Genomic DNA, 24,887 nt, shown 5'->3' with positions numbered 1-24,887 from the left:
TGCATCCTTCTTAAAGTGTGGTGCTCAGAACTGGACACAGTACTCCAGATGAGGCCTAACCAGTGCTGAGTAAAGGGGAACTAGTACTTCCCAGGATTTGGAAACTATGCTTCTATTAATGCAGCCCAAAAGAACATTGGCCTTTTTTGCAGCCACATCGCATTGTTGGCTCATACTCAGCTAGTGATCTACAACAATTTCTTCTTGCTTGTAGCACTGTTGAGCCACGTATCCCCCATTTTCTAACTGTGCATTTGGTATCTTTTTCCTAGGTGTAGAACTTGGCCTTTATCCCTATTAAATTTTGTTCCGTTGTTTTCTGCCCAGCACTCCAGCCTATCAAGATCACTTTGAATTTTGTTTCTGTCTTCCAAGGTATTAGCTATTCCACCCAATTTTGTGTCATCTGAAAATTAGATCACCATTCCCTGCACCTCCTCCTCCAAGTCATTACTAAAGAAATTGAAGAGCACTGGGCCTAGGACTGAGCCCTGCAGTACCCCACTTGTTACCTCTCCCCAGTTTGAGAAGATCCCATTGATAAGCACCCTTTGAGTCCCATCCTGTAGCCAACTATCCACCGGATCGTTGTTTCATCTAGCCCACTTTGAGCTAGTTTGCTCATCAGGAGATCATGGGGCACTTTGTCGAAAGCTTTGCTGAAGTTGAGGTATATTATGTCCACACCATTCCCACAGTCCACAGGGAGGTTTCCTGATCAAAAAATGAGATCGGATTAGTGGCAGGATTTGTTCTTGATAAATCCATGATGGCATCGAGTAATCACTGCATTGTTTTCAAGGTGCTTCCAGATGGGATCCTGCCCCTTCCACCTGTACTTCACCTTTGCCAGGGGGCTCATAGACCCTCTTTTGGGAGAAGACTGAGTCAAAGTCGGAATTAAGCAGTAGTTAAACCACCATTTCTTTCCTCTGTCTTTTACTATGCACATATCTGAAGGAAGCCTTTTTGTTGCTTTTAGCATCCCTCGCTAACCTCAGCTTGTTCTCAGCTTTAGCCTTCCTGACGCCATCCCTGCAATTCTGTGCTACTTGCCTGTACTCTTCCTTTGTTGCTTGGCCTTCCTTCCACTTCCTATATGTGTCCTTTTTTGTTTTCAGGCCATCTCTAAGGTTTTTGTGACGTCACATTGGCTTCTTCTGTTGTCTTCCGCCTTTTTTTCTTGTTGGAATTGTTTGTAATTGTGCCTTTAGTTTTTCCTTTTTAAAAACTCCCACCCATCTTGGACTCCTTTTCTCGTTAGGGTATGGGTTTGGCTACACTCGGCTTTTGCTTCCTTTAGAACCAAGAACACAAGTATAAGATGGTCACTTTCCCCCAGAGTTCCTGTAACTGCTACTTTACCCACTAAGTCATCTCTGTTGGTTGGGATCAAATCAAGCATAGCCGATCCTCTAGTTCCTTCCTCTACTTTCTGTAGGGGGAAGTTATCCAACACACAAGTCAGGAATTTCCTGGAGGGGCCATGTTTTGCAGAATTTGTCTCCCAACAACTATTGGGGAAATTGAAGTCCCCCATTACTACTACATCGTGCTTTTCAAAAGTTTCATCCTTGTCTTCTCCTTGATTGGGTGGTCGGTAGTAGACTCCGACCATCATGTTCCTTTTATTCTTTGCTCCATTTATTTTAACCGAGATGCTCTTGATGGGGCTACCAAGCCCAGACTCCTGTATTTCTGTGCAGAGATATGTATTTTTAACATATAGTGCAACTCCACCTCCCTTTCTGTTCCTCCTGTTCTTTTTGAACAAGTTATATCCTTCAATTGCTGTATTCCAGTCATGGGAGTCATCCCACCAAGTCTCAATTATACCTATCAGGTCATAATTTCCCTCCTGTATTAGGAGTTCAAGTTCGTTCTGTTTGTTTCACATACTCTGGGCATTAGTTAGACATCGAAGACCATGAGCTTCATAGTCCGGCTTTCTTCCTACATGTTTATGAAGACTATTATTGGGAGCTGTTAGAGCTGTTCTCTCCATTGCGGTGCATGAACATTCATCCATTGTTACCCCCAACTTTACATCTCCCTTTCCCATAGGATTCAGTTTAAAGCCGTCCTGATGAAGTTCTTCATGCTGTGGCCAAACACATTCTTCCCAGCCCTTGTGAGGTGCAACCTGTCCCTTGCCAACAGTCCATCTTCCAGGAAGTGTAGCCCGTGGTCCCAGAATCCAAATCTCTCATGTCGGCACCACCTTCATAGCCAGTCATTCACCCGGAGTATTTTTCTTTCCCTTTCTGTCCCTCTTCTAACTACTGGAAGGATGGATGAGAAAACTATCTGGGCCCCAAAGTTCTCGAGTTTCCTTCCCAAAGCTTCCAAGTTTGACGTGATTTCTTCGTAGCTCTGCTTGACGGTATCATTTGTTCCCACATGGATGAGAAAATAGGGATACCTGTCAGTGGGTTTTATGAGTGCAGGCAACCCTTCAGTCACGTCTCTAATCCGACGAGACCGGGCGAGTCCACGGGTCTTCATGACATACTTGGGTTTCGATCCCATGCAGCAAGGAGTCTCCCACTACTACTACTCTTCTCTTCTTGTTGTAGGCCTTGGTTTCATTGCCTCTGCTTGGCTGACCTTCAGCCTCTTGCTCACTCTCATGCAGGTTCCCCTGTAATTCCTCCTCTGCAGGCTGTCCTCTAGTCTCATCCTCAAGTACCTGGAAACGGTTCCCTAGTTCCACTGCTTCCACTGGTGCTGAGTGTCTTCTAGTTCTTCTGCTCCTAACTGTCACTCTTTTCCAAGGAGTATCCTCTACTTCATTTTTCCTCAACTCAGCATTTTCCTCTTCTGCCTCAGCTGGCTCTTGCTCTTCTAACTCCTGTACTTCATTTTGCTGCTGTAGTTCCACCGTTCTGTCCAAGAACTCTTTGTGTTCTCTTATTCCCTGGAGGGTCGATACCCGCTGCTCCAGTCCTCTTACTTTTTCTTCCAGCAGTGTGATCAACTTGCACTTATTGCACGTGTAGGCCATGTTGATCTCAGGCAGGAAAACAAACATTGCACAGACCTTGCAGGTCACCACCACTGGAGAGTCTTGTCTTTCCATAATCTCTTTTCCCTTTTTGTGTCTAGCTTCCTGGTTGTTCTAGAGTAGCCTGTGCCTGGTCCTCTACTCACTGCAGGTTAAAAACAGAGTCCCACTGATGTGGAAGTGTGTGTAACAAGACAAATAATTCTTAAAAAATGAAGTTAAAATAAATAAATGTTAGGGGCCTCCCCCTTGACCTCCCATGCCAAACTCCCCTGGCCAACTCCTGTTTGCTCCCCCTGTTCACTCGCTCTGATCACTCGCTCTCTGGGAGCTTGCTTGCTTCTATAGTCCCAAGACCAGCTAGAGCAGCTTCCTCTGCTATACTCTGCTCAGCTGGGAGGCGGGAAACAGACTGAAGTTTCTGCCCACACAGCTGCTGGGAGTACTCAGGCCATACACCCCCAATTCAGTTGGAGCTCTTACGAGCACCTGGTGAGCTCACGGTGACTCAGCAGGAAAAGGACATCCCTCTGGGCTTCCTCCAGCTTCTTCCAGCCCACTTACCTCTTTGCCTTTGTCTTCTTTGTCTCCTCTGCAACTGCAACTCCCCTGGCCAACTCCTGTTTGCTCCCCCTGTTTGCTCACTCTGATTGATCGCTCTCTGGGAGCTTGCTTGCTTCTATAGTTCCAAGACCAGCTGGAGTAGCTTCCTCTGCTCTGCTCAGCTGGGAGGCGGGAAACAGACTGAAGCTTCCTGCCCACACAGCTGCTGGGAGTACTCAAGCCATACACACCCAATTCATCTGGAGCTCTCAGGAGCACCTGGTGAGCTCACAGTCACTCAGCAGGAAAAGGATAGCCCTCTGGGCTTCCTCCAGCCCACTTACCTCTTTGCCTTTGTCTCCCCTGCAACTGCAACTCCCCTGGCCAACTCCTGTTTGCTCCCCCTGTTCACTCTCTCTGATCGCTCGCTCAGAGTTCTCAACGTTATTGATAAGTTGAAAGCAAATATATCACCGTCCTACTGTGCATGTCCTGCAGGTTCCTGCCCAGTTCCTCAGTTCCTTGAGACTGCCTGTAAGTGGCCTCAGATCCAAGGGTAGATAATCCACCTCAGAGCCAACATCGATAACGACAATGACGCCCAAGTGGGGATGGTGGATGGGTGGTATGAATGCACAGATGACTTCTCAAAGAATTACAGTGACAGGTAAGCAACCGGATTTTCTTCTTCATGGTCTCTGTGCATCACACATATGGGCGATTAACAAGTTGGCTTACCGGAGGTGGATAGGTGTCCTATTGCAGGATTGAAGACAGAACTGCTTGTCCAAGTGCACATTCTGATGAAGCCCAAACATCAAGTTTATAATGCTTCACAAACATCAAAGGCTTAGACCATGTTGTGGCTTTCCATAAATCCAGCAATGGTACACCCTTTCCATAAGCTATAGACATCATCATTCCTCACATCAAATGCACTCGGACTCAAGATGAAAGTTCCAGTCCAGAAATCTCATACGCTAATTTATGCTTTGCACTATCCACAAAGCTAGCCTCTGAGATGACACTGGGAGACTCTTTTCAGGCCCTCTATAACACATGAAAAGGCATGAAAAGACTCAGTTCTCAATGTGTAGAAAGCCAGTGCCCTGCAAACATCCAGGGCATGCAGTGTTGTCTCCACGTCCGACATAGGTGATTGAAAAAATTCTGGAAATGAAATAGACTGGTTGATATGAAACTCTGATACTGCTGTAGGCAGAAATGTAATATCTGGTCTGAGTACCACACCTTGTTCTTATGGAAGATGAGATAAGGTAGATCAATACAGCAAGCACAAAGTTCACTTGCCCTCCTTTGAAGGCATGATCGCCACAAGAAAAGTAACCTTCCAGAAGAATAAATGCAGACCAACTGTCACCAGGGGCTCAAATGGTTTTGACATCAAAACTTGGAGGACAATTGAGAGACTCCACCGCAGAACCAACGTCCATACCTGTGGCACAAGATTTCTTAAACCCCGTAAAAATTGACAACTGAGAGGCTGGGGGAACATGGATAAACCCTGTATTGGCCCTCGCTTAGGCAAAATAGCCACTAAGCATACTTGTATGGATGAGTATTTGAATCCTTTTTCAAACAAATAGAGCATAAAACTAAGATATCAGTAACTGAGAAATGGATTAAACATTAACTGCAACCAAACTCGTAAATGCTGTCAACTTGCTAGGATAAGAGCTTCTCATGGCTGGCTTTCTTGAGGCATCCAACACCACTTGCACGCCTGATGGTATGAACTCCTGGTCAATCGCTACCAAATCCTCCACGCAGTCAAGTTCAGAGTTGGGAGATCCAGGTATCGGATCCAACTTCAGTCTCAAGAAAGGAGTTCTGATACCAAGGGAAGGCAGAAAAACTCATAGGATTGTGAACTATGCCTGCCTCGGCCTCCACAGAGCAATTAATATGCAATTGGTGTTGTCCTCTCTGATCTTTGTGATCGCCCTTACCAGAAGAGGAAATACAGCAAGAAGTTAGAAAAGAGTTCCATGCCACTGTAGGAGAAATGCATCTCCCAGCGATGATAGATCTACCCATGCTCTCATGCAGAACTTCTCTCACACCACATTCCGTGGAGTTGCAAACAGATCCACCAATGGTCGACCCCATCTCTGAAACAGCTGCTGCAGGATTAATGGAGACATCTCCCACTTGTGGGAGGACCGATAAATGCAACTGAGACAGTCTGCTAGGACATTGTCTTTGCCTGAAAAATGCAGTGCTGTCAGCCGAATGCCTCTTGGAATGACCCAAGCAAAAATGTTGAGTATCTGACCCACTATCCTGGAAGAATATGTCCCTCTTTGCTTGTTGAGGTGCTAGAGCACACTAGTGTTGTCTGTCAGGAACTGGATGTGCCTGTTGTGAATCCTTCCATACTGCCAAGAGTTCTAGAAAGTTTATTCTCTTCCCCAGACCACAATTCTTGGGTTCAAAGAGGTCCGCAATGCACTCCCCATCCTAGGAGGGAAGCGTCTGTCATTAAAACTCACGATGGGGGCAGCTGGACAAAAGCACACCCCTGCAAAGGTTGGCTAAGTCCATCCACCGTAACAGAGTCTGAGTGACATCATTGAGAATCGTGACCTGAACCCAATGAGTGTCAGCCTCGCTGTCAAAGGAGCAAAGAAGCCAATTCCATAGCGGTCTCATCCATAACCAAGCCCATTCTACAACAGTTACCATTGCTGCCATATACTCCAGCAGGCACTGGATCATGTGAGCAGTGGTATGACAATTTTGGTACAAGGTGCCAGCAAGGTTGGATTGGGCTCGCACATGGTCCCGAGAAAGGTAGGCTTGACCAGTCCTCAAATCTAAGACCAACCCAATGAATTGGATGACCTGAGCTGGAAATAATGTCGACTTTTCGGTGTTGATACAGAGTCCTAAAGCTTTGAGAAGATTGAGAATGACTACATTGGTGTGATTCAGGGATTCCTTGAAGGCTGAGACGATGAGCCAGTTGCCTGGGTACAGGTAAATCTTGATGACATTCACATGGAGGTAAGCACACACTACTGCCATGCATTTTGTGAACACTCACGCAGCTGTTGCCAGTCCAAACAGTACCACTCGAAACCGGAACATATCAGTTCTGATCACAAAATGAAGAAACCTCTAGTACAATGTGTTGATTGCAATGTGGAAGTACACATCCTTGAGATCCACTGCTGCAAATCAGATGCTCTTCTAGAGGAGTGGGAAAACTGTAACCAGTGTTGTCATTCTGAATCTTTGGGGAATAATGAACTTGTTCAGGCCCCATAGATCCAGAACAGGATGAAGTCCTCCATCCCATTTGGGTACTGTAAAGTATCGGGAGAAAAAAACATCAGCTTGTTGCTATGGAGTAATTTGCTGAATGGCCCCTTTCTGAAGAAGAGACTCCATCTCCAGACCTAGCATTTCTGAAGGAGAAGTCACCCATACAAAACCTACTGAGGGGAGGACATTGAATTCTATTTTGTATCCATGTTGGATGATGGCTATCACCAAGTCTGATGTAATCGCAGTCCAAGCTGGCAGAAAATGAGAGAGATTGCCAGAGATTGGTGGGGGGGGGGGTAGACTGAGTGATGAATCGAGAGCGTGGTTAAGTCAAAGACAATGTTTAGAGGTATTGTCAGACTTCCCCTGAGTTTGGCGAAACTTTGTGGAAGAGAACTGCTTTCTTTGTTGTTATTGATGGATTGGTACCGTGGGGCATGATCCATAGGTTGTCACGGTGGATAGAGCGGTTGCTATCTAAACCATCTACAGGGCTTGTAAGGTAGCTGTTGCTGCTGCTGTCCCAAACCCATTTTCTTCACCGCTGACATCAGCATTTGAACAGAATCCATCTGTTCATCGGTTTTAGTGTTAACTAGGCCTTCCCCATCAAAGGCAAATTCTCTGTTCTAGAATGCACCTCTGGGGTTAGGCCAGCTGACCAAAACGAAGCATGCCTTCTTAAGGCAATTGCACCGACCATTGACTTGGCATTACAATCTGCCTTCTGACAAGCTGTATTGATCTGCTGTCGAGAGAGTCTGACAGCCTCAGCCTGAAACATTCTTGCAAGTTCCCTCTGGTCTTCAGGCAAATAATCACACAAGGAACTTATCTTTTCCCACAAAAATAATTGGTAGTGGGACACAGTGACCTGGTAATTTGCCACACAAAATCCCAACGCTGCCCAAGAGTACATCCTGCAACCCAGCAGGTCAAGCCTGCACCCCTCTTTATCCACAGGAGATGCATGGACTTTCTGTGAACGTCCTTGTGTGGACTCCACAATAAAGGAGTTGGGTCGAGGATGGGAGAAAAGAAAACCCGTGTCTTTTTCCTGGACCCAGTACATAGACTCAAGTCTCTTTGAGGTTGGTACCATCGACTATGGTGCATTCCACGATTGTCGTATGGTCTGGAGTAAAGCAGGAAGACAAGGTATCGCCACAGGCCTGGCTGCCTCAGTGTATACAGCATCAAAAACCATATGTTGTATATGCTCAGTAGGTTGCTGAGCAACGATACCTAAGGAATGTGCCATTCAAAGAACTTGGTCAGAAAAATGCCCCATATTCTTGAACAGAGGGGCTCTCTCTCGAGTGCCCAAAGTATCATCTGGTGAGGAGAGTGAAGGTGATACCAAAGAATACAAAGAAGAGTCAGATTGATAACCATGTGTAGAACTTGGAGACAAATCTGGTTGGGCCACAGTTTCATCTCTTTAAAAAAACAATTTAATTTCTTTTATTTAAAATACTTCTTGGCCACCTTTCAGGGCAGAAGCCCTCCCAAGATGGCTTACAACAATAAAATACATAAAAACAGTTAAAATATTTAAAATGTTAAAAACACAGAAGCAATAAAAACAATAAACAACAATAAAAACATAAATTAAAACCAACAATAAAACCAATAATGATGTTAACAGCAGCAACAGTAGCAGTCATATCAATAGAAGGCCAAGGTAAAATAATATGTTTTCAAGGCCTTCTTAAAAATCTGCAATGACGGAGCATGGCGGACCTCCAATGGCAGCTTGTTCCAAAGGTGTGGGGCCACTGCAGAGAAGGCACTCTCACGTGTGGTCGCCCACCTGACTGCTCTCACAGGTGGGCAAATGAGAAGGGCCTCTCTTTCTGATCTTAAAGTGCGGGCAGGCTGATATAGGTGTAGACGGTCCTTCAAGTAACTTGGTCCCAAACCGTTTAAGGCTTTAAAGGTCAAAAACAGCACTTTGAATTGGGCTCGGAAATGCACCAGTAATCAGTGCAGCCAGCGCTGTATAGGCATTATATGATTGAATCGCCTTGCCCCCACCAATACTTGGGAGGCCGCATTCTGCACAAGCTGGAGTTTCTGAACTGTCTTCAAAGGCAGCCCCACATACAGTGCATTACAGTAGTCCAGCCTGGACGTGACTAGTGCATGGATAACTGAGGTAAGGTCTGTCCTCTCCAGATAAGGCCGCAGTTGGCATACCAGCCTAAGCTGGTAAAAAGCACTCGTGGACACTGCAGCCACCTGGGCTTCCCCAGTTAGCTCAGAGTCCAGGAGGACTCCCAAACTGCGCACTTGGTCTTTCAGGGGGAGTGCAACCCTATCTAAGGTCAGTTGTAAACCTCCATCCGAAGTAGTTGGTTTCCCAACCCACAGTACCTCCATCTTGTCTGGATTAAGTTTCCGCTTGTTCACCCTCATCCATCCCAAAATAGCCTCCAGACACTGGTTCAAGAGTTCCACAGCCTCCCTGGGATGTGCAGATGGAAACGAGAGGTAGAGCCGAGTATCATCCACATACTGTTGACATTTCAGCGCAAACCTCCTGACAACCCCCAGCGGTTTCATGTAGATGTTAAAAAGCATGGGGGACAAGATAGAACCTTGGGGCACCCCACAGGCTAATGGCCATGGGGTGGAACAGAAGTCCCCCAGCACCACCTTCTGAGACTGCTCCTCCAGAAAGGGCTGGAACCACTTTAAAACTGTGCCTCCCAAGCCCAATCCAGATAAACGAAGGATACCATGGTCAGTGGTATCGAAAGCCACTGAGAGGTCCAGAAGAACCAACAGGGTAACACTCCCCAAATCTATTCCCTGACATAAGTCACCAACCAGGGCGACCAAGGCTGTTTCCATCTCATAACCAGGCCTGAAACCTGACTGGAATGGATCTAAATAATCAGTTTCATCCAAAACTGCTTGGAGTTGTGAGGCCACCACATGCTCCAGCACTTTGCCCAAGAATGTCAAATTTGACACAAGGCAGTAATTATCTGGAACCACGGGATCTAAATTTGGTTTCTTCAGAACAGGAGGCAGTGGTGATGGACTGTTATTCCTAACTCCATACTTATAGCTTCCAAATCCCGGGAAGTACTAGTTCCCCTCTACTCAGCACTGGTTAGGCCTCATCGGGAGTAATGTGTCCAATTCTGGGCACCACACTTTAAGAACGATGCAGACAAGCTGGTCAGGGTTCAGAGGAGGGCAACAAGGAGATCATGGGACTGGAAACTTTGAAGACAGACTGAAAGAACTGGGCATGTTTAGCCTTGAGAAGAGAAGACTGAGGGGAGATAGGATAGCGCTCTTCAAGTACTTGAAAGGCTGTCACAGAGAGGAAGGCCAGGATCTCTTCTCCATCATCCCAGAATGCAGAATACAGAATAATGGGCTCAAGTGACAGGAAGCCAGATTCCAGCTGAACATTAGGAGAAACGTCCTGACTGTTAGAGCAATATGACAATGGAACCAATGACCTAGGGAGGTAGTGGGCTCTCCCACACTGGAGGCATTCAAGATGAGGCTGGACAGCCATCTGTCAGGGATGCTCTGACTTGGATTCCTGCATTGAGCAGGGGGTTGGACTTGATGGTCTTGTAGGCCCCTTGTAACCCTAGTATTCTGTGATTCTATGCCTATCCACTGCAGAGGTTGCTGAAAAGTACAGCTCCTTGTTAGGATATGTCTCTCTTAGGATGTTCTTGCACCTCATCTCCCAATACCTCTGACTCCACGCTGCCTGACCTTTGTTGTTAGAATTCATAGCTGGGAATACAAGTTCCTGTTTACAAACTAAAGTCTGTGGAGAGACACAATACCTGTTACCTTCTATTCCAATAAGCAAGGGCCAGCGCATCGCAAAGGGGATATTATAAACGTAGATAAGTGCAGAAAAGGGCAACCAAAATTTTCAAAGGCCTGGAGCAAATGCCCTCTAAGGAAAGGTGACAACATTGGATACCATTTAGCTTAGAAAAAAGGCATGCAAGTGAATACATGACAGAGGTGTAAAAAATTATGCAATGTATGGAAAAAGTATTATCTCTCATAACACTAGAATGTGGGGCCATCTGATGAAGCTGAATGGCAGGAGATTCAGGACAGATTTTAAAAAGTACCATTCCATATTGTAGTCATGATAGTTGTATCTTACCTCCAGTATCAGAGGCAATATGCCTCCACATACCAGTTGCTGGGGTACATGAGCAGGAGGGTCCTATTGCATTCCTTTCCTGTTTGTGGGCTTACCATAGGCATCTTACCATAGGCAAACACAATGCTGGGCTAGATAGTTTGATCAGCAAATCTCTTATGTTCTTATAGGTCTTTTAAATTATTGGCTGCTACAAGATTCCCATACAGAAGGGTGCTAGATTTCCAAAGGTTTTTCAAGCATGACAGTCATCTCAGAAAATAGGTAGTTGAAGATTACTGAGGTATAGTCAAATAATTTTACTTTCTTTTCTAGTAGACATATTATTACACCGATTATATCTTTGCATCTGAAGTTCTAGTACTAAACATTGCTTTTGCAAGGATTGCTTCAATTATAGTAGCATACCATTCTTCATTGGCTTAAGAGATAGTAGGCTCATATCATCCTACTTCTCTCTTGAACACAGATTAGAAAATGTCCTCAGTTTTGGTATGAAGGCCAGGAACTAAGCTGGAGAAATGTATTCGGTTAGATTAAAAAAGTTCTCTAAAAAGGCATCTACATGACAATTCAAGGAAATTATTTAACTTGTGAAGCATTTGATAGGTTAGAGCTGGATTTCATGGAAGAACCAATAGAACATTTCAGCCTTAAACCACAAGTATTAATATGGTTTGACCAACTATATAAAGCACCATATGCTAAGTTGGTGGGAAATCTTTTTCAGCCTGAGTACCAAGTTGGCTCTGGGCAAGCATGTCAGAGGCCCCATGCCACCAGTTAACCCCTGATGTGATTGCCCAAACCCCATTCACATACACACTTACTAGCGCTCGCTCTCTCTCTCTCTCTCTCTCTCTCTCTCTCTCACACACACACACACACACACACAACATACAGTTCCCCCTCCTCTTGAAAATCTCAATGCCTAATTTAAAAAACCTTTTAAAAGCCTGATTGCTGCAAGGCAGGGACACTTTTTGAGGGGGTATCATAGCATTGGGGCAGGTTAGCTCTTCCCTCCCCCAAAATCCCCAGGGCTACAATTTGGCAGCAGAGGGATTATTTTCAAGGGAGGTTGTGGCCTTGGGGAGGGTCTGGGGTATGCATCCCCATCTCAACAATGACCCTCCCCGCAAAATGCCCTCCCAATGCAATAACATTTTAAAGCCTCCTGTGGCACCAATGGAGACTTTCTTCAGGCCTAAATGCAGTGGAGTAGAAGTGATTTCTTAGAGATGCAGAGTTGAAGGGGGAGCACTAGCCTTCTCATCCCTAGCAGCAAGCCCCCTCCAAAAATGCCCCTTATGCTGCAGTTAGGCTTTTTTTCAAGCCTAATACAGCAGGGAAGGAGTGATTTTTTGAGAGAGGGTCAGGGTTGGGGAGGGGAGGGTTAGCTCTCCCCTCCCTAGCAGTGACTCCTCCAAAAATGCCCCCCATGCTGCAATTAGGATTTTTAAAAGCTTAAATGCAGCACAGTGGAGGGGAAGTAGGGGGAATCAGCTACGAAAATCTCCAATCAGCTGTTGATTGGAGATGAGAGATTTTGATCTGGGTATGCAGAGGCAGAGGGATGGGGCCATGGGAAGAAGCTGGCAGGTGGATGGGGATCCCTTGTGGGTCCTTTCAGGCCCAAGGAATGGAGATTCCCCATCACTCATGTAGCTGAATAATTCAAATTGCAACTTTCCTCATTGCAAACAAATATACATCAGGCATAACTATATAAGTAATTTCTTGCATATGAAAATACAAGGTGTTTATTGCTACAGGAATAAATCCAGCAGAGAAGGTATATGTTTCCCTATGAAAACGTCATGACCTGGAAATATCTGACCCGACATTCATAAATGGCTCCTTCAGGTATGGTCTGGTTTGGGAGCAAGCAGTTATGGCACATCGTGATGTGATCTATGCCAGTCTAGGACTTATGAGTAACTGACCTGAAAGGACCAAAGTGTGCCAGGCCCAGATGCAAGAGGATCTCCATGGCAAAGGACAGTTGCATAGGCATAGCTTGGTGGATTCAGCCATCAGTGGAGCTGTTTGGTCAAATCTGTGATGCAGCTAAGGCAACCTCCAAACACACAACATTTCTATATTAAAATTAGCTGTTGGAAGGCAGCTGAACAGCCACCATTTAGAGAGAGGAGGCTTCCTGATAAATTTCAAGTACTTATATCTCAGTTTGATGAGGCAGAGGAGGTAGTGCAGTATGGAGAACACAACCTTATCAAAGTTTTACTTGTGCACATAATGTGCAGATGCTTTCTTCATACAAGATCAAACTATTTGCCTACCTAGCCCTATATTGCCTACTCTATTTGGCAGCTGCTCTCCATAGTCTCTGGCAGAGGTCTTTCACATCACCTGCTATTGACTTTTTTAACTGGCGATTCTGGGGATTGAACCTGAGATCTTCTACATGCAAAGCATGTGCTCTACTACTGAGCTATGGCCCTACCCCCTATACATACTTTTGTGGCAGAAGGTAATGATGGCAGTTTTCTCTTTTATTTTTCTCTGCCATAGGGAATGTCCTGTGCTCTCATAATTAGGAATTGATTTGTGCTCTGGCTACTGTTTGCCAAAGGGAACTTCCTATGCTCCTACATTTAGGGACTGTTTTGTGCTCTTGCTTTAGGAATTCAAAACAGCTGTTGTGCAATTGGGTGTGGGAAACCATTTGATTGTAACTTCCTGCATTTATGCAGGAACTGTATTGCCTTCTCTAAGTAAACAAAAGAAACCATCATTAAGTATTTATCACATTTGTTGCAAATTTACACAGACCTCAAAAACAGGAGGAGGAGAAAGTAGTCACAGACTACTAGTAGCAGCCTGCAGATGGGGGAGGTTGTCATAGGAATATAGGAAGCTGCCTTATGCCCAGTCAGACTATTGTTCATCTAGCCCAGTATTGCCAACACTGATGGGCAGCAGCTCTCCAAGGTTTCAGACAGGATTCTTTACTAGCTGTACCTGGAGCTGCTTGAGATTGAAACTGGGACCTTCTGCATGCAAAGCAGGTGCTCTACCACTGCGCTATGGCCCTCCCCAAGAGCAGCATCAACCACAGAAGCAGCAAGGGATCAGAGATGGATCCTCTGCTGCAGCTGGAAAAGCCATGGGCAATGATGAACAGCCAGGACTATCATTCCTTTACACAGTGACCCTTGTCACTCCTTAAGTATGTTGGGGACAGGATAGGCGAGAAGTGTTATTTCACCCGCGCATGTGTGTGTGCGCGTGTGCACGTGCGTTCCATTCTTTATGAAACAGTAGCTGTCATGATATACACAATGGATCTGTCCACTGTTGTGAGAGATCACTGCCATTTTGAAGTTGATCTGGCAGTTGATCTCCATGGTCTCATGCACCAAACTCCATCATGCCATCTTTAATGAATCTTTTAGTATTCATTCAGTAGATCCTTGTGTATGCAGTGACTAAAGCAGGAGATTTCCCCCCCTTCTTTAACTAAATATTATTGGAAACAGATTCTGCAAAATCTACCCTATTTTATCTTCTCTGAACAGAGGTAGTTGCCTTCACACAGGACAAAGCAGAAGAGTGACACTCCTACCAAGGAGAGTGATTTTCATGCAGTGGGAACTAGGGCAGAACACAGCATAATTGCTGACGTTGCCAAGATTCACTGCGATATTCATGATGATGTTTCCCTCAATAGCATTCTTTTGTATCCTTTTACATTTCTGCTTGTTTTTATGTTGTATATTCATTTTCACAAAGTAATAATCCCTCCTATACTGACAAGCTACTTATGATTATATTGAAAGTTTGATTTTAATGTAGGGATGTCCACAGAATCTGCCACGGACTCAAATGAGGCAGAATTCCACCGAATTCAGCCCCCCGGAGTCTGTGGCAGAACGCAGGTACTCACCTCCGCCTCTCAGACCCACGCAGACCGAATCCTCCCTCCCAGCAGCTCCTTTCGGGAAGTGATCTGGACGCAAATGGCGTCTGCGACGCCGTTTGCATCCCTGTATTTTCTCGTGATAGACTACGCATTTGAATTTGTGTAGATAGTTGCATAGCCTATCGCATGAAAAAGCAGGGACGCGAATGGCGTAGTGGATGCCATTTGCGTCCCGGCTTTTTCATGCGATAGGCTACGCAAGTATCTACGCAAATTCAAACGTGTAGCCTATCACGAGAAAATACAGGGACGCAAACGGCATCGCAGACACCATTTGCGTCCAGATCACTTCCTGTTTCCGCCCAGCAGCAGTACAGACGGCAATGGCGGCCATATCGCTGGCGGAGTGGAGCCGGCTGGCGAGGATTCCAGGGGGGAGGAACGGATCGCCTCCCACCCCCCGGTGGACCCCCCCCATGGACACAAGGTAAGGGATTCGTACATCCCTATTTTAATGTACTAAGTAGTATTTTACTTTAACAAACAATTAATTTTGGTTAACTGCATATGTGCTTTCAACAATCAAGATACAAGAATGAGAACTATGCAGCAAAGTTAGTCACAGATAGGCCATGAACTGCAACACATGGCTTCCAAGAGACTTTCTGTTGTGAGTCCCAAACTTGTAATGTTTGTATGGTTTCAATCATGTTTAAGGGAAAGAGAAGTTAGGTTCCTATTAAAAAATGGCCTCAAAAGATAGCTTATGCAAGGGGTTGTGCAAGAGCTTCTACAAATGGAAGTCAATCTCTGAATTTCTCATACAGTGCTTTTCTGCTAGGTTGGAAACAGCCCTTCCAACAGCAGAAAGCGCTTTCTGCTTGGATTTCAGTACAACCAAATAGGCCCAAACTTAGTAAAACTGTTAGAGCTCTTAAGGAGTCCATCAAGAACACAATAAAAACAAAGTAGTTTTTCAGATGAGTCAGTTATGTCCCTAGTTAAGTGATCATTTAATTTCAAAAAATATTTATTCTAAACCTAAACAGGAGTGGAAGCTCTTGTAATGGTATTATCACAAAACCATACACACTTCACAACAGCAAACACAGATTATAATCAAAAGAATACCCAGAGAAGCTTTGATTGCGTTCACCTCTCACAGCAACCCATCCATCACAAGATGCTTTCTAAACCAGGTTGAACTTCAAAATCATTTTGTAATATGGGGGGGGGGGGGAGGACACTATGGAAAGCTCCAGTAGCCATGTGAAATCCCTTGACTGTGCTAGATAGTATCCTGTATTTAAAAATTCAAAACTATTTTGATAACACTGTTATTGATTTCTCCTATATAAAATCCAAACAAAAAAGCTGCAAGACACTTTTTGCCCTCCTTCCTACTGTTACGAAATAATAACAGTCATTACCCCACATATCATTCTCATATGGTCTCTTGCAAGGGAGAATGAAACAACCACATTTTTGTCCAGACTCAAAATACTGTATATATGTGAAAGTGAGGTAAAGAAGAATAATTAGATTGATTAGAAATGATATGTGTGAACAGCAGTGCAAGAAAATAAGTGAATGGAAGAGTAGAAACATGTCTGTACTCCCTCTACTGGTTCCTCACCAAAAACACATAAACATTACATAATTTTACACTATAAACATACAAGACATTGAGCATGCAGCAGTTAAGTTTCACAGGCACATATGCCAAAATGGCTGTAACAGTTACTAAATTCCAACTGGCTTTTAAAAGTTTAGAAAATCAGCTACATGCAGTTATAAGTAAGCCATACACAAACTGTTTCATTTAAGTATGTACACATATGCAAACTCAGTTTGGAGTATCCACTATTATATGGTTTTTACATTATGTAGAGTCATACAAAGTAGTCATTTCAAAAAAGCCCAATTCATTGTTACATCCTAAAACAGCGATTAATTATTTGAAGAACACACATAGATAATTACAAATTTACACTAAAATCTGTCAACTTTCATTCCAGTGCCTGGTGTCTGGATGTAACATATAAGAGCCTTGCTGGATCAGACCAAAGGTCTGTTTCAGCACCCTCAATTAGGAAAGGGAGAAGAGGAGACCACCTGCCCAGGTAGACTGTGAGTGCACTGTACCAACCTGCCACTTGCCTGTTTATCTATGGCTTCTCCTCCCAGTGAGAACAGGCCCCTGACTTGGCACTTTCCCCCAGGGACTTGCTGTCACTTTGCACCAGCTTGTATCAGCTTCCTAGAGTTAAGGCATAAAGGGAAAGCTGCCTTGGCTGTGGGCCTGCTGCCAGCAGGGTCACCACCAATCATAGAATCACAGAATAGTAGGGTTGGAAGGGGCCTACAAGGCCATCGAGTCCAACCCCCTGCTCAATGCAGGAATCCAAGTCAGAGCATCCCTGACAGATGGCTGCCCAGCCTCGTCTTGAAAAGGCCCCGTGTGACACTACAGGGAATCGCCCTTTGGGGGAGCCATTCCAGGGGTGAGAGCCATCCTGCTCATCAGTGACAGGGGAAAAGGGAAATTATTGCCTGCTGGTATTGAAAATCTGCCTGCCTATATTGTGTATTTTTATCTGAGCTGTAGTCGCTATCTGCTGGTAGAAGAAATGACTTTCAAAATGGGGCAGGGAGCTGGAGGGAAATAAGGAGCAGCCATTGTAACAGTGGAAGGCAGAGGGAGCTATGGTGTGGGGAGGCAGTTAGGTTGTTATTGGGGAGGGGGAGTGCAATAGGGTGTTGGTTGCTCCCAAACTGCCTCCCATTTCAGAGAACTGGAGTGGCCTTAGTGACAGCCCCCGTGGGTGGAAGGTACTGCTGATGAATACCAATTCAGGGAAGAGCAAAACAACAGCCATCCAGGACTTGATCTTAGAAGACTGTGTCAACCTGGCTTGTATCACAGAGACCTGGCTGAACAAGTCTGCAAGAGTAAATTTCTCTTGGCCCTACTGGGTTCTCTATCCAGCAGCAGCCATGGGGGAGGAGGAAGCAGAGTTGCAGAGTTGTCTACCATGATTCTACTCCTCTGACCAAAAGCACTGTCCCATAATCTTCCAGTTTTGAGTGTGTATATATGAAGATGGGGACTCAAGACAGAGTTAGGACTTTGCTAAGGTACCATCCACACTGCTGCCCAATGCCCTCTCTTCCTAAGCTAGCCAGGGTGGATTCAGGAGCGCTGCTCGAGTCTACCTGGCCTGTTCTGCTGGGGGACTTCAACAGACATGCTGAGGCTACCCTATCAGGAGTGTCCTAGGACTTCATTGCCCCCATTCACACCCTGGATTATAAACATGGTCGGGGGGTGCAGGACTGACCAAGTGGGTAACACCTATTTACCACAAGGTGTGGTTCCATTATGTCTACAAGAGATGGTGGTAAGACTTGTTTTAAAAAAACCCTCCTTGAACCCCACCGTATTGGATAATTTCCATCCAATCTCTAATATTCAACTCATGGGCAAGGTGCTGGAGGACCTTCTGGACAAGGCAGATTATCTAGATCCATTTCAATCTAACTCCAGGCCTGGTAATGGGACAGAGACTACTTTGGTCACCTCAATGGACAATCTATACCAGGAACTGAACAGTGGGAGTGTGTCCCTCTTCATTCAGCTTGATCTCTCGGCAGTTTTCAATATCATCAGCCATGGTATCCTTTTGAGACATCTAAAACCCTTTTACAGTGGTTCCAGTCCTTTTACAGGGGGCAATTTCAGATGATGGTGCTGGGAGACTCCTTTTCAATGCCATGGCCATTTGCCTATGATGTCCCTCAGTGTTCCATCTTGTCCCCCATGCTATTTAACATATACATGAAACCTCTGGGAGAGGTTGTCTGGAATTTTGGGGTTCAGTGTCACCAATATGCTGATGATACCCAACTCTATATCTCCTTTCCATCTAAATCCAAGGAAACTGTTCTAGTTCTAAATCAGTGTCTGATATCAGTAAGAGGCTGGATGGGGGAGAACAAATGGACGTTTATTCTAGACTAGGCAGAGATACTCTTGGTCAGTCAAACAGCAGATCAGGAAATAGGGATCAAACTCCACTTGAAGACTCAGTTTGGGTATACTTCTAGATTCAGTCCCAAATCTGGATGCCCAGGTTTCAGCAGTGTCCAGGACTACATTTGCACAGTTGAGGCTTGTGCACCAACTGCATTCCTGGATATGCCGGATCTGGCTACAGTAACACCTGACTCATTTATGTCCCTTTTGGACTACTGTAACACATTCTATATGGTGCTGCTTTTGAAAAGTGTTCAGAAACTCCACATGGTCCAGAATGCTGCAACAAGACTGTTGACTGGGGCCAGTTACAGTGAGCATGACATTCCCTTGTTATACCAGCTTCCCTGCTACCAATCTGTTTCCAGGCTCTATTCAAAGTGCTGGTTATGATGTATGAAGCTGTATACAGTTTGGGACCAGGTTACTTAAAAGACCGCATTCTCCCATATCAGCCTTCCCCAGGTTTTAAGAACTTTGGAGGAGGCCCTTCTCTCAGTCCCACCACCATCAGAGCTACATTTGGTGGGGAGACAAGAAAAGGGAACAGGCTTCTCGATGGCTGTTCCCTGGAACTCCCTGCCAAGGGAGGCTAGTCTGGCTCCTTTTTTGTTATTTTCACCAGGAGGCAAATACTTTTTTATTCAGGCTAGCCTTTGGCATGTAGTATGTTCTAACTGAGATTGTTTATATCTGGATTTAACTATTGTTAGCCACCCTGAGTGCCACTTTGGACAGAAAGGCAAGATATAAATCTAGTAAATAAATACTTAGTCAAGCATTCTGTTGCCAGAGCGGCCAATGAGATGTCCATGAGAAGCCCACTGTGGGAAGTTGTGCATGGCAGAAAACTCTGTTATTCTGCCTGAAGATGATTTCAACATTCCAAAAGGAGGCAGGGCCAGCTATCATATATAATCAGTGAACCCAAGCCACAGAGGATGAAATATAAGTGGTGGGAGAGATAGGCTGAGGAGGGGGTGGGAGAAAAGGCATGGAGTCATGTTTGTGAAGACAGACAAGCAGACAAGCATGCACCATTACTTGAAATACTACAGGAAATAACTAAGATGTGGATTGATTAAGCTGAGGAGTAGGTATAATAAAAACATCAGCCTCTATGATGAGTTAGCAAACCCTTGTTCAAGGCCAAGCTGGGAAGTATTTGGCTCTCTCAAAGAATCTAGAGAGGTTAAATTAGATCTGAGAAGTATTAACTTTGATAGTTTATCACACCCACAAGCAGGACATCAGGGCAATAGCATGTTCCCACAGACCCAGCTGCCTCCCATCTCCTCTCCCTAACTTCCTTCTTTAATTTGACTCTCCATGCCTTGGGCACTCTTGAAATTTCTCTTTTTATCTTGTTTCTCTTACTCTTCTGCTATAGAACTCACTGCCTAACCACCACCTTATCTCATTCAACAATGCACACTAACCAGCCTCCCCAAACCCTGCCTCTTGCACCTTCTGTGACCTGCAGTGGCTTTCTCAGAAGCAGTGTTCTCTCTTGTCACTTCTGTCCACCCCTTAAATTCTGCAAGTTCCACCTTCAATTCACCCTCAACATTCAGGATGAATAAAAGTAGTTTTTTTAAAAAAATTAATAATCTGGTATTTATTTATTGTAAATAATTTCTCATTTATTGATCATTTCTCAAATATTATTTACACTCTACCAGGTTTGCAAATTTTGGAATGGCACCATTATTTAGGAAATATATGAAGACGTGCCAATGGAAAACTTGATTTAAACCAAACATTTGAACCAGGCTTTTTTCCTTGCTGATTTTAAATCATAATTGAAATCATTGATTTAAATCACCTTGATTTAAAACAGTCCAACTTGTCAACATTTCACTTCTTTGCCTTTACTTCTTTGCCTCCCAAAGAACCATTCAACATCATGCTCTTGTGTATTTTAACACCTCTAGATCTGGACAAAAGAATGGGACTTTTTTTTCCTTATCAATTCATCATATCCTCTTCCTTGGTAAGCAACAGTACTATGCCATTAGAATCCACATCAGCTCCTGGAATCCTTGCACCTTTTTTCTATCTGTGATGCCCGGTCTCAGGCCTGCCCCATGTCTACTCATTCCCCAGTCTCTTCTCATGGCTTTGCTGCCTCCTTCAATGATAAAATTCAAACTATCCAACTCTTACCTCTCCCCACTCCCTGTGTTTTATCTCCTCCTCCAGCTCTCCCTCCCGCTACAACCTTCAAGCCTTTCCTGTTTCCTGTCTCACTTGTCAATTTGACTAGCCTGCTGTCTGCATCTAACCCCACCACTTGTCCCTTAATCCTATCCGCTCCCAACTCGTCACAGCTCTCTCCCCACCATTATTCCTCTTCACCATATAATCAACCTATCACTTCACTCTGGCTCTCTCCCTCCTGTATACAAGGAAACCACTTTTTTCCCCATTTCAAAAAAGATCACGGGCAGGGATACAACTGTGCTGCATGATATGTTGCTATTGTTGTGCTTTACAGATAGAAAACAGAGTGAGGATAAATTGACCAAAGCCACCTGGTGAACTGCTGGTCAAAGTGGGACCTGAACCCATGTCTCATACTCTTTCCACAAGATCTCAGCAGGGAAGTATACAGACTATAATATGTCCTGTAATATAGTTTTACATAATATTCCCTGCAAGAACTTTTACATACCACATAATTTAAATACTGCCAGAAACCTGATCTAGATTCAAATTTCAGGTACTCCCAGGCAACTAATGCCACATGATGGGGTTTTTAATGTCAGCTGTTTTCCCAGTATCTTATTGTAACTGTTCTGTAGCTATATTAAATTGTTTTACAATTTTGTAAGTTAAAGATTTTATGTTTTTACTATGTTGAATTTTTGGACTGCAATTTTTGTGAACCACCCAGAGAGCTTTGGCTATTAGGCAGTTTAGAAATTAATTAAATGAAAATGAAATTATTAGCTATGTCAGCCAGTTTTAGCAGATACGTCAAAGAGTTCTTAAATACAAACCAATATATTGTGGTATGAGCTTTCATTTACAAGGCCCTGGGAAAGACTGAAGGCAAGAGGAGAAGGGGACGGCAGAGGAAGAGATGGCTAGATAGCATCACCGATGCAATGAATATGAACCTGAGCACACTCCGGGAGAGTGCTCAGGACAGGAAGGCCTGGCGTGCTATGGTCCATGGGGTCACGAAGAGTCGGACATGACTGAACGACTGAACAACAACAACTCCATCAGATGCAGAGCATTATTCTTAAACACTATATTAGTCCTAGTGTAGTGTTTAAGAATAATGCTATACATCTGATGAAGTAGGGTCTTACACACAAACAGTAAATTGGTTTGTATTCAAAGTATTATAGGACTCTGTTTTGACTACTAAAGATACATATATTTAGTGTATGCAAAACTCCTATTGATGAAATTGTGATTTTATTTTGAGAGTACATCGCCTGATCCCCACTCTACAAGTTAGAAATCCAACATCTCATATTAAAGCTATATTTCTTTTTAAACTTTTAATTTCAATACTTTACTAGGAAGATGTATAATGAGAATGTTGAAATAATAAAATCACCAAGCAACCAGAATTACGGGCCCACATCACTACATATCAAGACATCTTTAGCATGCCTCCACTGACCCACATTGTTGATGTTAGTTGCTTTGTTTGGGAAATGCTGCAAAGAATTATAATTTCAGAAAGGCAATCTGTTCATGGCAAATCCCACATGAAAGAAGCCACAATACTGTTAGCTACAGTTGAAAGGCATAATTCTGAACTTTTAAAAAACTTTTAAAAAAGAGCACAACTGTCAAATGTGGGAGTCCACAAATTTTGAGAATCCTTGGTAGCCAGTAAAGATTTGTGATGCCACTGATCCTGACCATTCCTCAAAAGGGAAAGAAAGGTTCTTGATTATGACATTATACTAACCTTTGGAGGCAATTATGTCAAAAGTTTTGCCTTCCTTCCCAGAATCTAGTAGGATGGGTGGGGGAAGCTCTCTAACCTTACACTGAGCCTTAAAGAGGCTCAGAAAGCTGTGAAACATCTCTCTGCCTCATATTCCTTTCCCAAGTCAGTGTGAGGTCTGAGAAATTCCCCTGCCCTTCACTGTGCTTGGGAGAAGGACAGAGGATCTCAGCAGAATAAAAAATGTTCTTGACACTGATAAGTGTATTTGTGGACCCCTGCTTAAATAAAATCCAAATTTCAACTGTTTCAAGAGCCGTGCATAGCTATATTCATGTAGTTTCTCAAGAACCATGAGGTACCCAAATTCACAGTGGGTTGGGTATAGGATTTTGCCTTTTACCACGTTTGATTAGTGAATCACTAAGATAAAGTGACTTTATATTTTCACGCTCACTCTACATAATGAACACAGTACATCTGAACTCCAGATGTCAAATCACAAAGTTTGCAATTTCTATTCTAGTAAAAACACACTGTGGTTGTGGATCTACAAAACAAAAGATCTCACAGAGTCAGGACTTGGAGTAAGTGGCAGGTCCTGCAACCCCATCACAGTGTTTTATTTCATTCTTGGCAGGGGGAGGGGGGGTTCTGATTACACATTTCCTGGAAATTCCACATCACAACTTGGATTTCCAATAAAATACTTTGTATAAGGCATACTGACATTTTGTAAAATAAATCCATCAAGTCTTGCCAGCATTCAAATAGAAATTCTCCCAAAAGGAAGTCTATGGAAAACTCATATTTTGTGCAATGTATGATAGAACTCATTTTTATCCAACTGAAAAAGATCATGGCAGAAAGATACTGAAACTAAAGCATAAAAGCTGTCAGTCACAAAATCTTTTGTTCATTAGCAGCCCAATCCTATGCACATTTACTCAAAATTAAGTCAAACTGAACCCAGTGGGTCCTACTTCCAAATCAGTGTGCATAGGATTGCAGCCTCACTCATTAAAATCTGAATTCTTAATGTGGCATTAATGAATCAGGTTCTGGAAATAATAGAGGACGTTTGAGTTGTCCAGCAATCATATATGTGATTAGACTGATTTCCTCTTACGTTCTCCTCCAGCTACTATTCATCCCAGCTGGAGTTGTTGCATTAATGGGTAGCAAAGTAGCAGCAACAACTCTGAGTAGTCTGAGCAGTTAGCACTGTGAAAAGCAACTAGATTGGTAAGCTGACTGACCTACTTGTTAACTGTGGATCTATACACATGGAACATCAATCCAGACAACTAGAAAACACCAGAAGGCTGTATACGTTCTGTTGTACGTGTAGAAAAACAAAATTTATTGCAGAAGCCTAAACTGTATAGGGACTACAATGGAATAGAGGGCATGGGATCACCATACTGCTAGGTGTGGCAGTACTCCACCCCACCTTGCAGCAAGCTTCTACATGCAGTTTTTTTCTGGATTGGGGGGATTATGTTGGACCAAGACACTCCTTCCTTCACTTACCACTGGATCTGTTTTTGCGGTTTGATTTTCCACCTGTAAGGAGCATCTTGAGACTGTTCCGAAACATGGCTGTTCTGATCTAATCAGCACGCTCCCAAAGCTGTATAAATAAAAAAGTGAAATGTGTCATTAAGTAATTTGTAGGATACAAAATACTCAAAATATCACACAAATGAAAATAAAGTATTAGTCTTCTATTGCAGTTGTTCTGTTCTTCCAGGGACTGACCATGTTCAGCACATATTTCAGGATTCTGTTCTGTCTCACCTGTTTAATAGTTTGGGACAAAATGCTGCCATGGGTAAAAATGGCAAGGTAGCCCCCATGTTGGTACAATGTAGAATCCGGAATTTTATTGCGAAGAGGCCATGTCTTGCAAAGGCAGTCGAAAGCACCAAACCTATATAAACAGGAAACAGATCAGGTATGAAAGATCCACTGAGATGCGCTAGTGGAACAGGCTCAGGATACTTAGAGGGTGAATTTATTTACACAGACATTCAATGACCCCCCCCCCCAACATTA

General features: G+C 44.0%; 1 protein-coding gene across 1 annotated transcript in view; it reads right to left on the bottom strand.

The window, feature by feature from the left end:
* TANC2 (tetratricopeptide repeat, ankyrin repeat and coiled-coil containing 2) overlaps positions 1 to 24,887 on the bottom strand; it is a 529,014-nt gene that overhangs the window by 467,717 nt on the left and 36,410 nt on the right. The window contains exons 2-3 of the mRNA XM_084857421.1: positions 24,630 to 24,762; positions 24,363 to 24,462 (exon numbers count right to left, since the gene is read on the bottom strand). Of these exons, the coding sequence (XP_084713547.1) occupies positions 24,363 to 24,429 (67 nt within the window). The 5' untranslated portion in view covers positions 24,430 to 24,462; positions 24,630 to 24,762. The remainder of the gene's footprint in view (positions 1 to 24,362; positions 24,463 to 24,629; positions 24,763 to 24,887) is intronic.

The sequence above is a fragment of the Heloderma suspectum genome, chromosome 5 (genome assembly GCF_057233095.1).
Source record: "Heloderma suspectum isolate Gila_16-S chromosome 5, 16-S_ref, whole genome shotgun sequence".
Classification (NCBI taxonomy): domain Eukaryota; kingdom Metazoa; phylum Chordata; class Lepidosauria; order Squamata; family Helodermatidae; genus Heloderma; species Heloderma suspectum.
The sequence above is the reverse complement of the archived record's forward strand: the minus strand, read 5'-3'. Positions and strand labels throughout refer to the sequence as shown.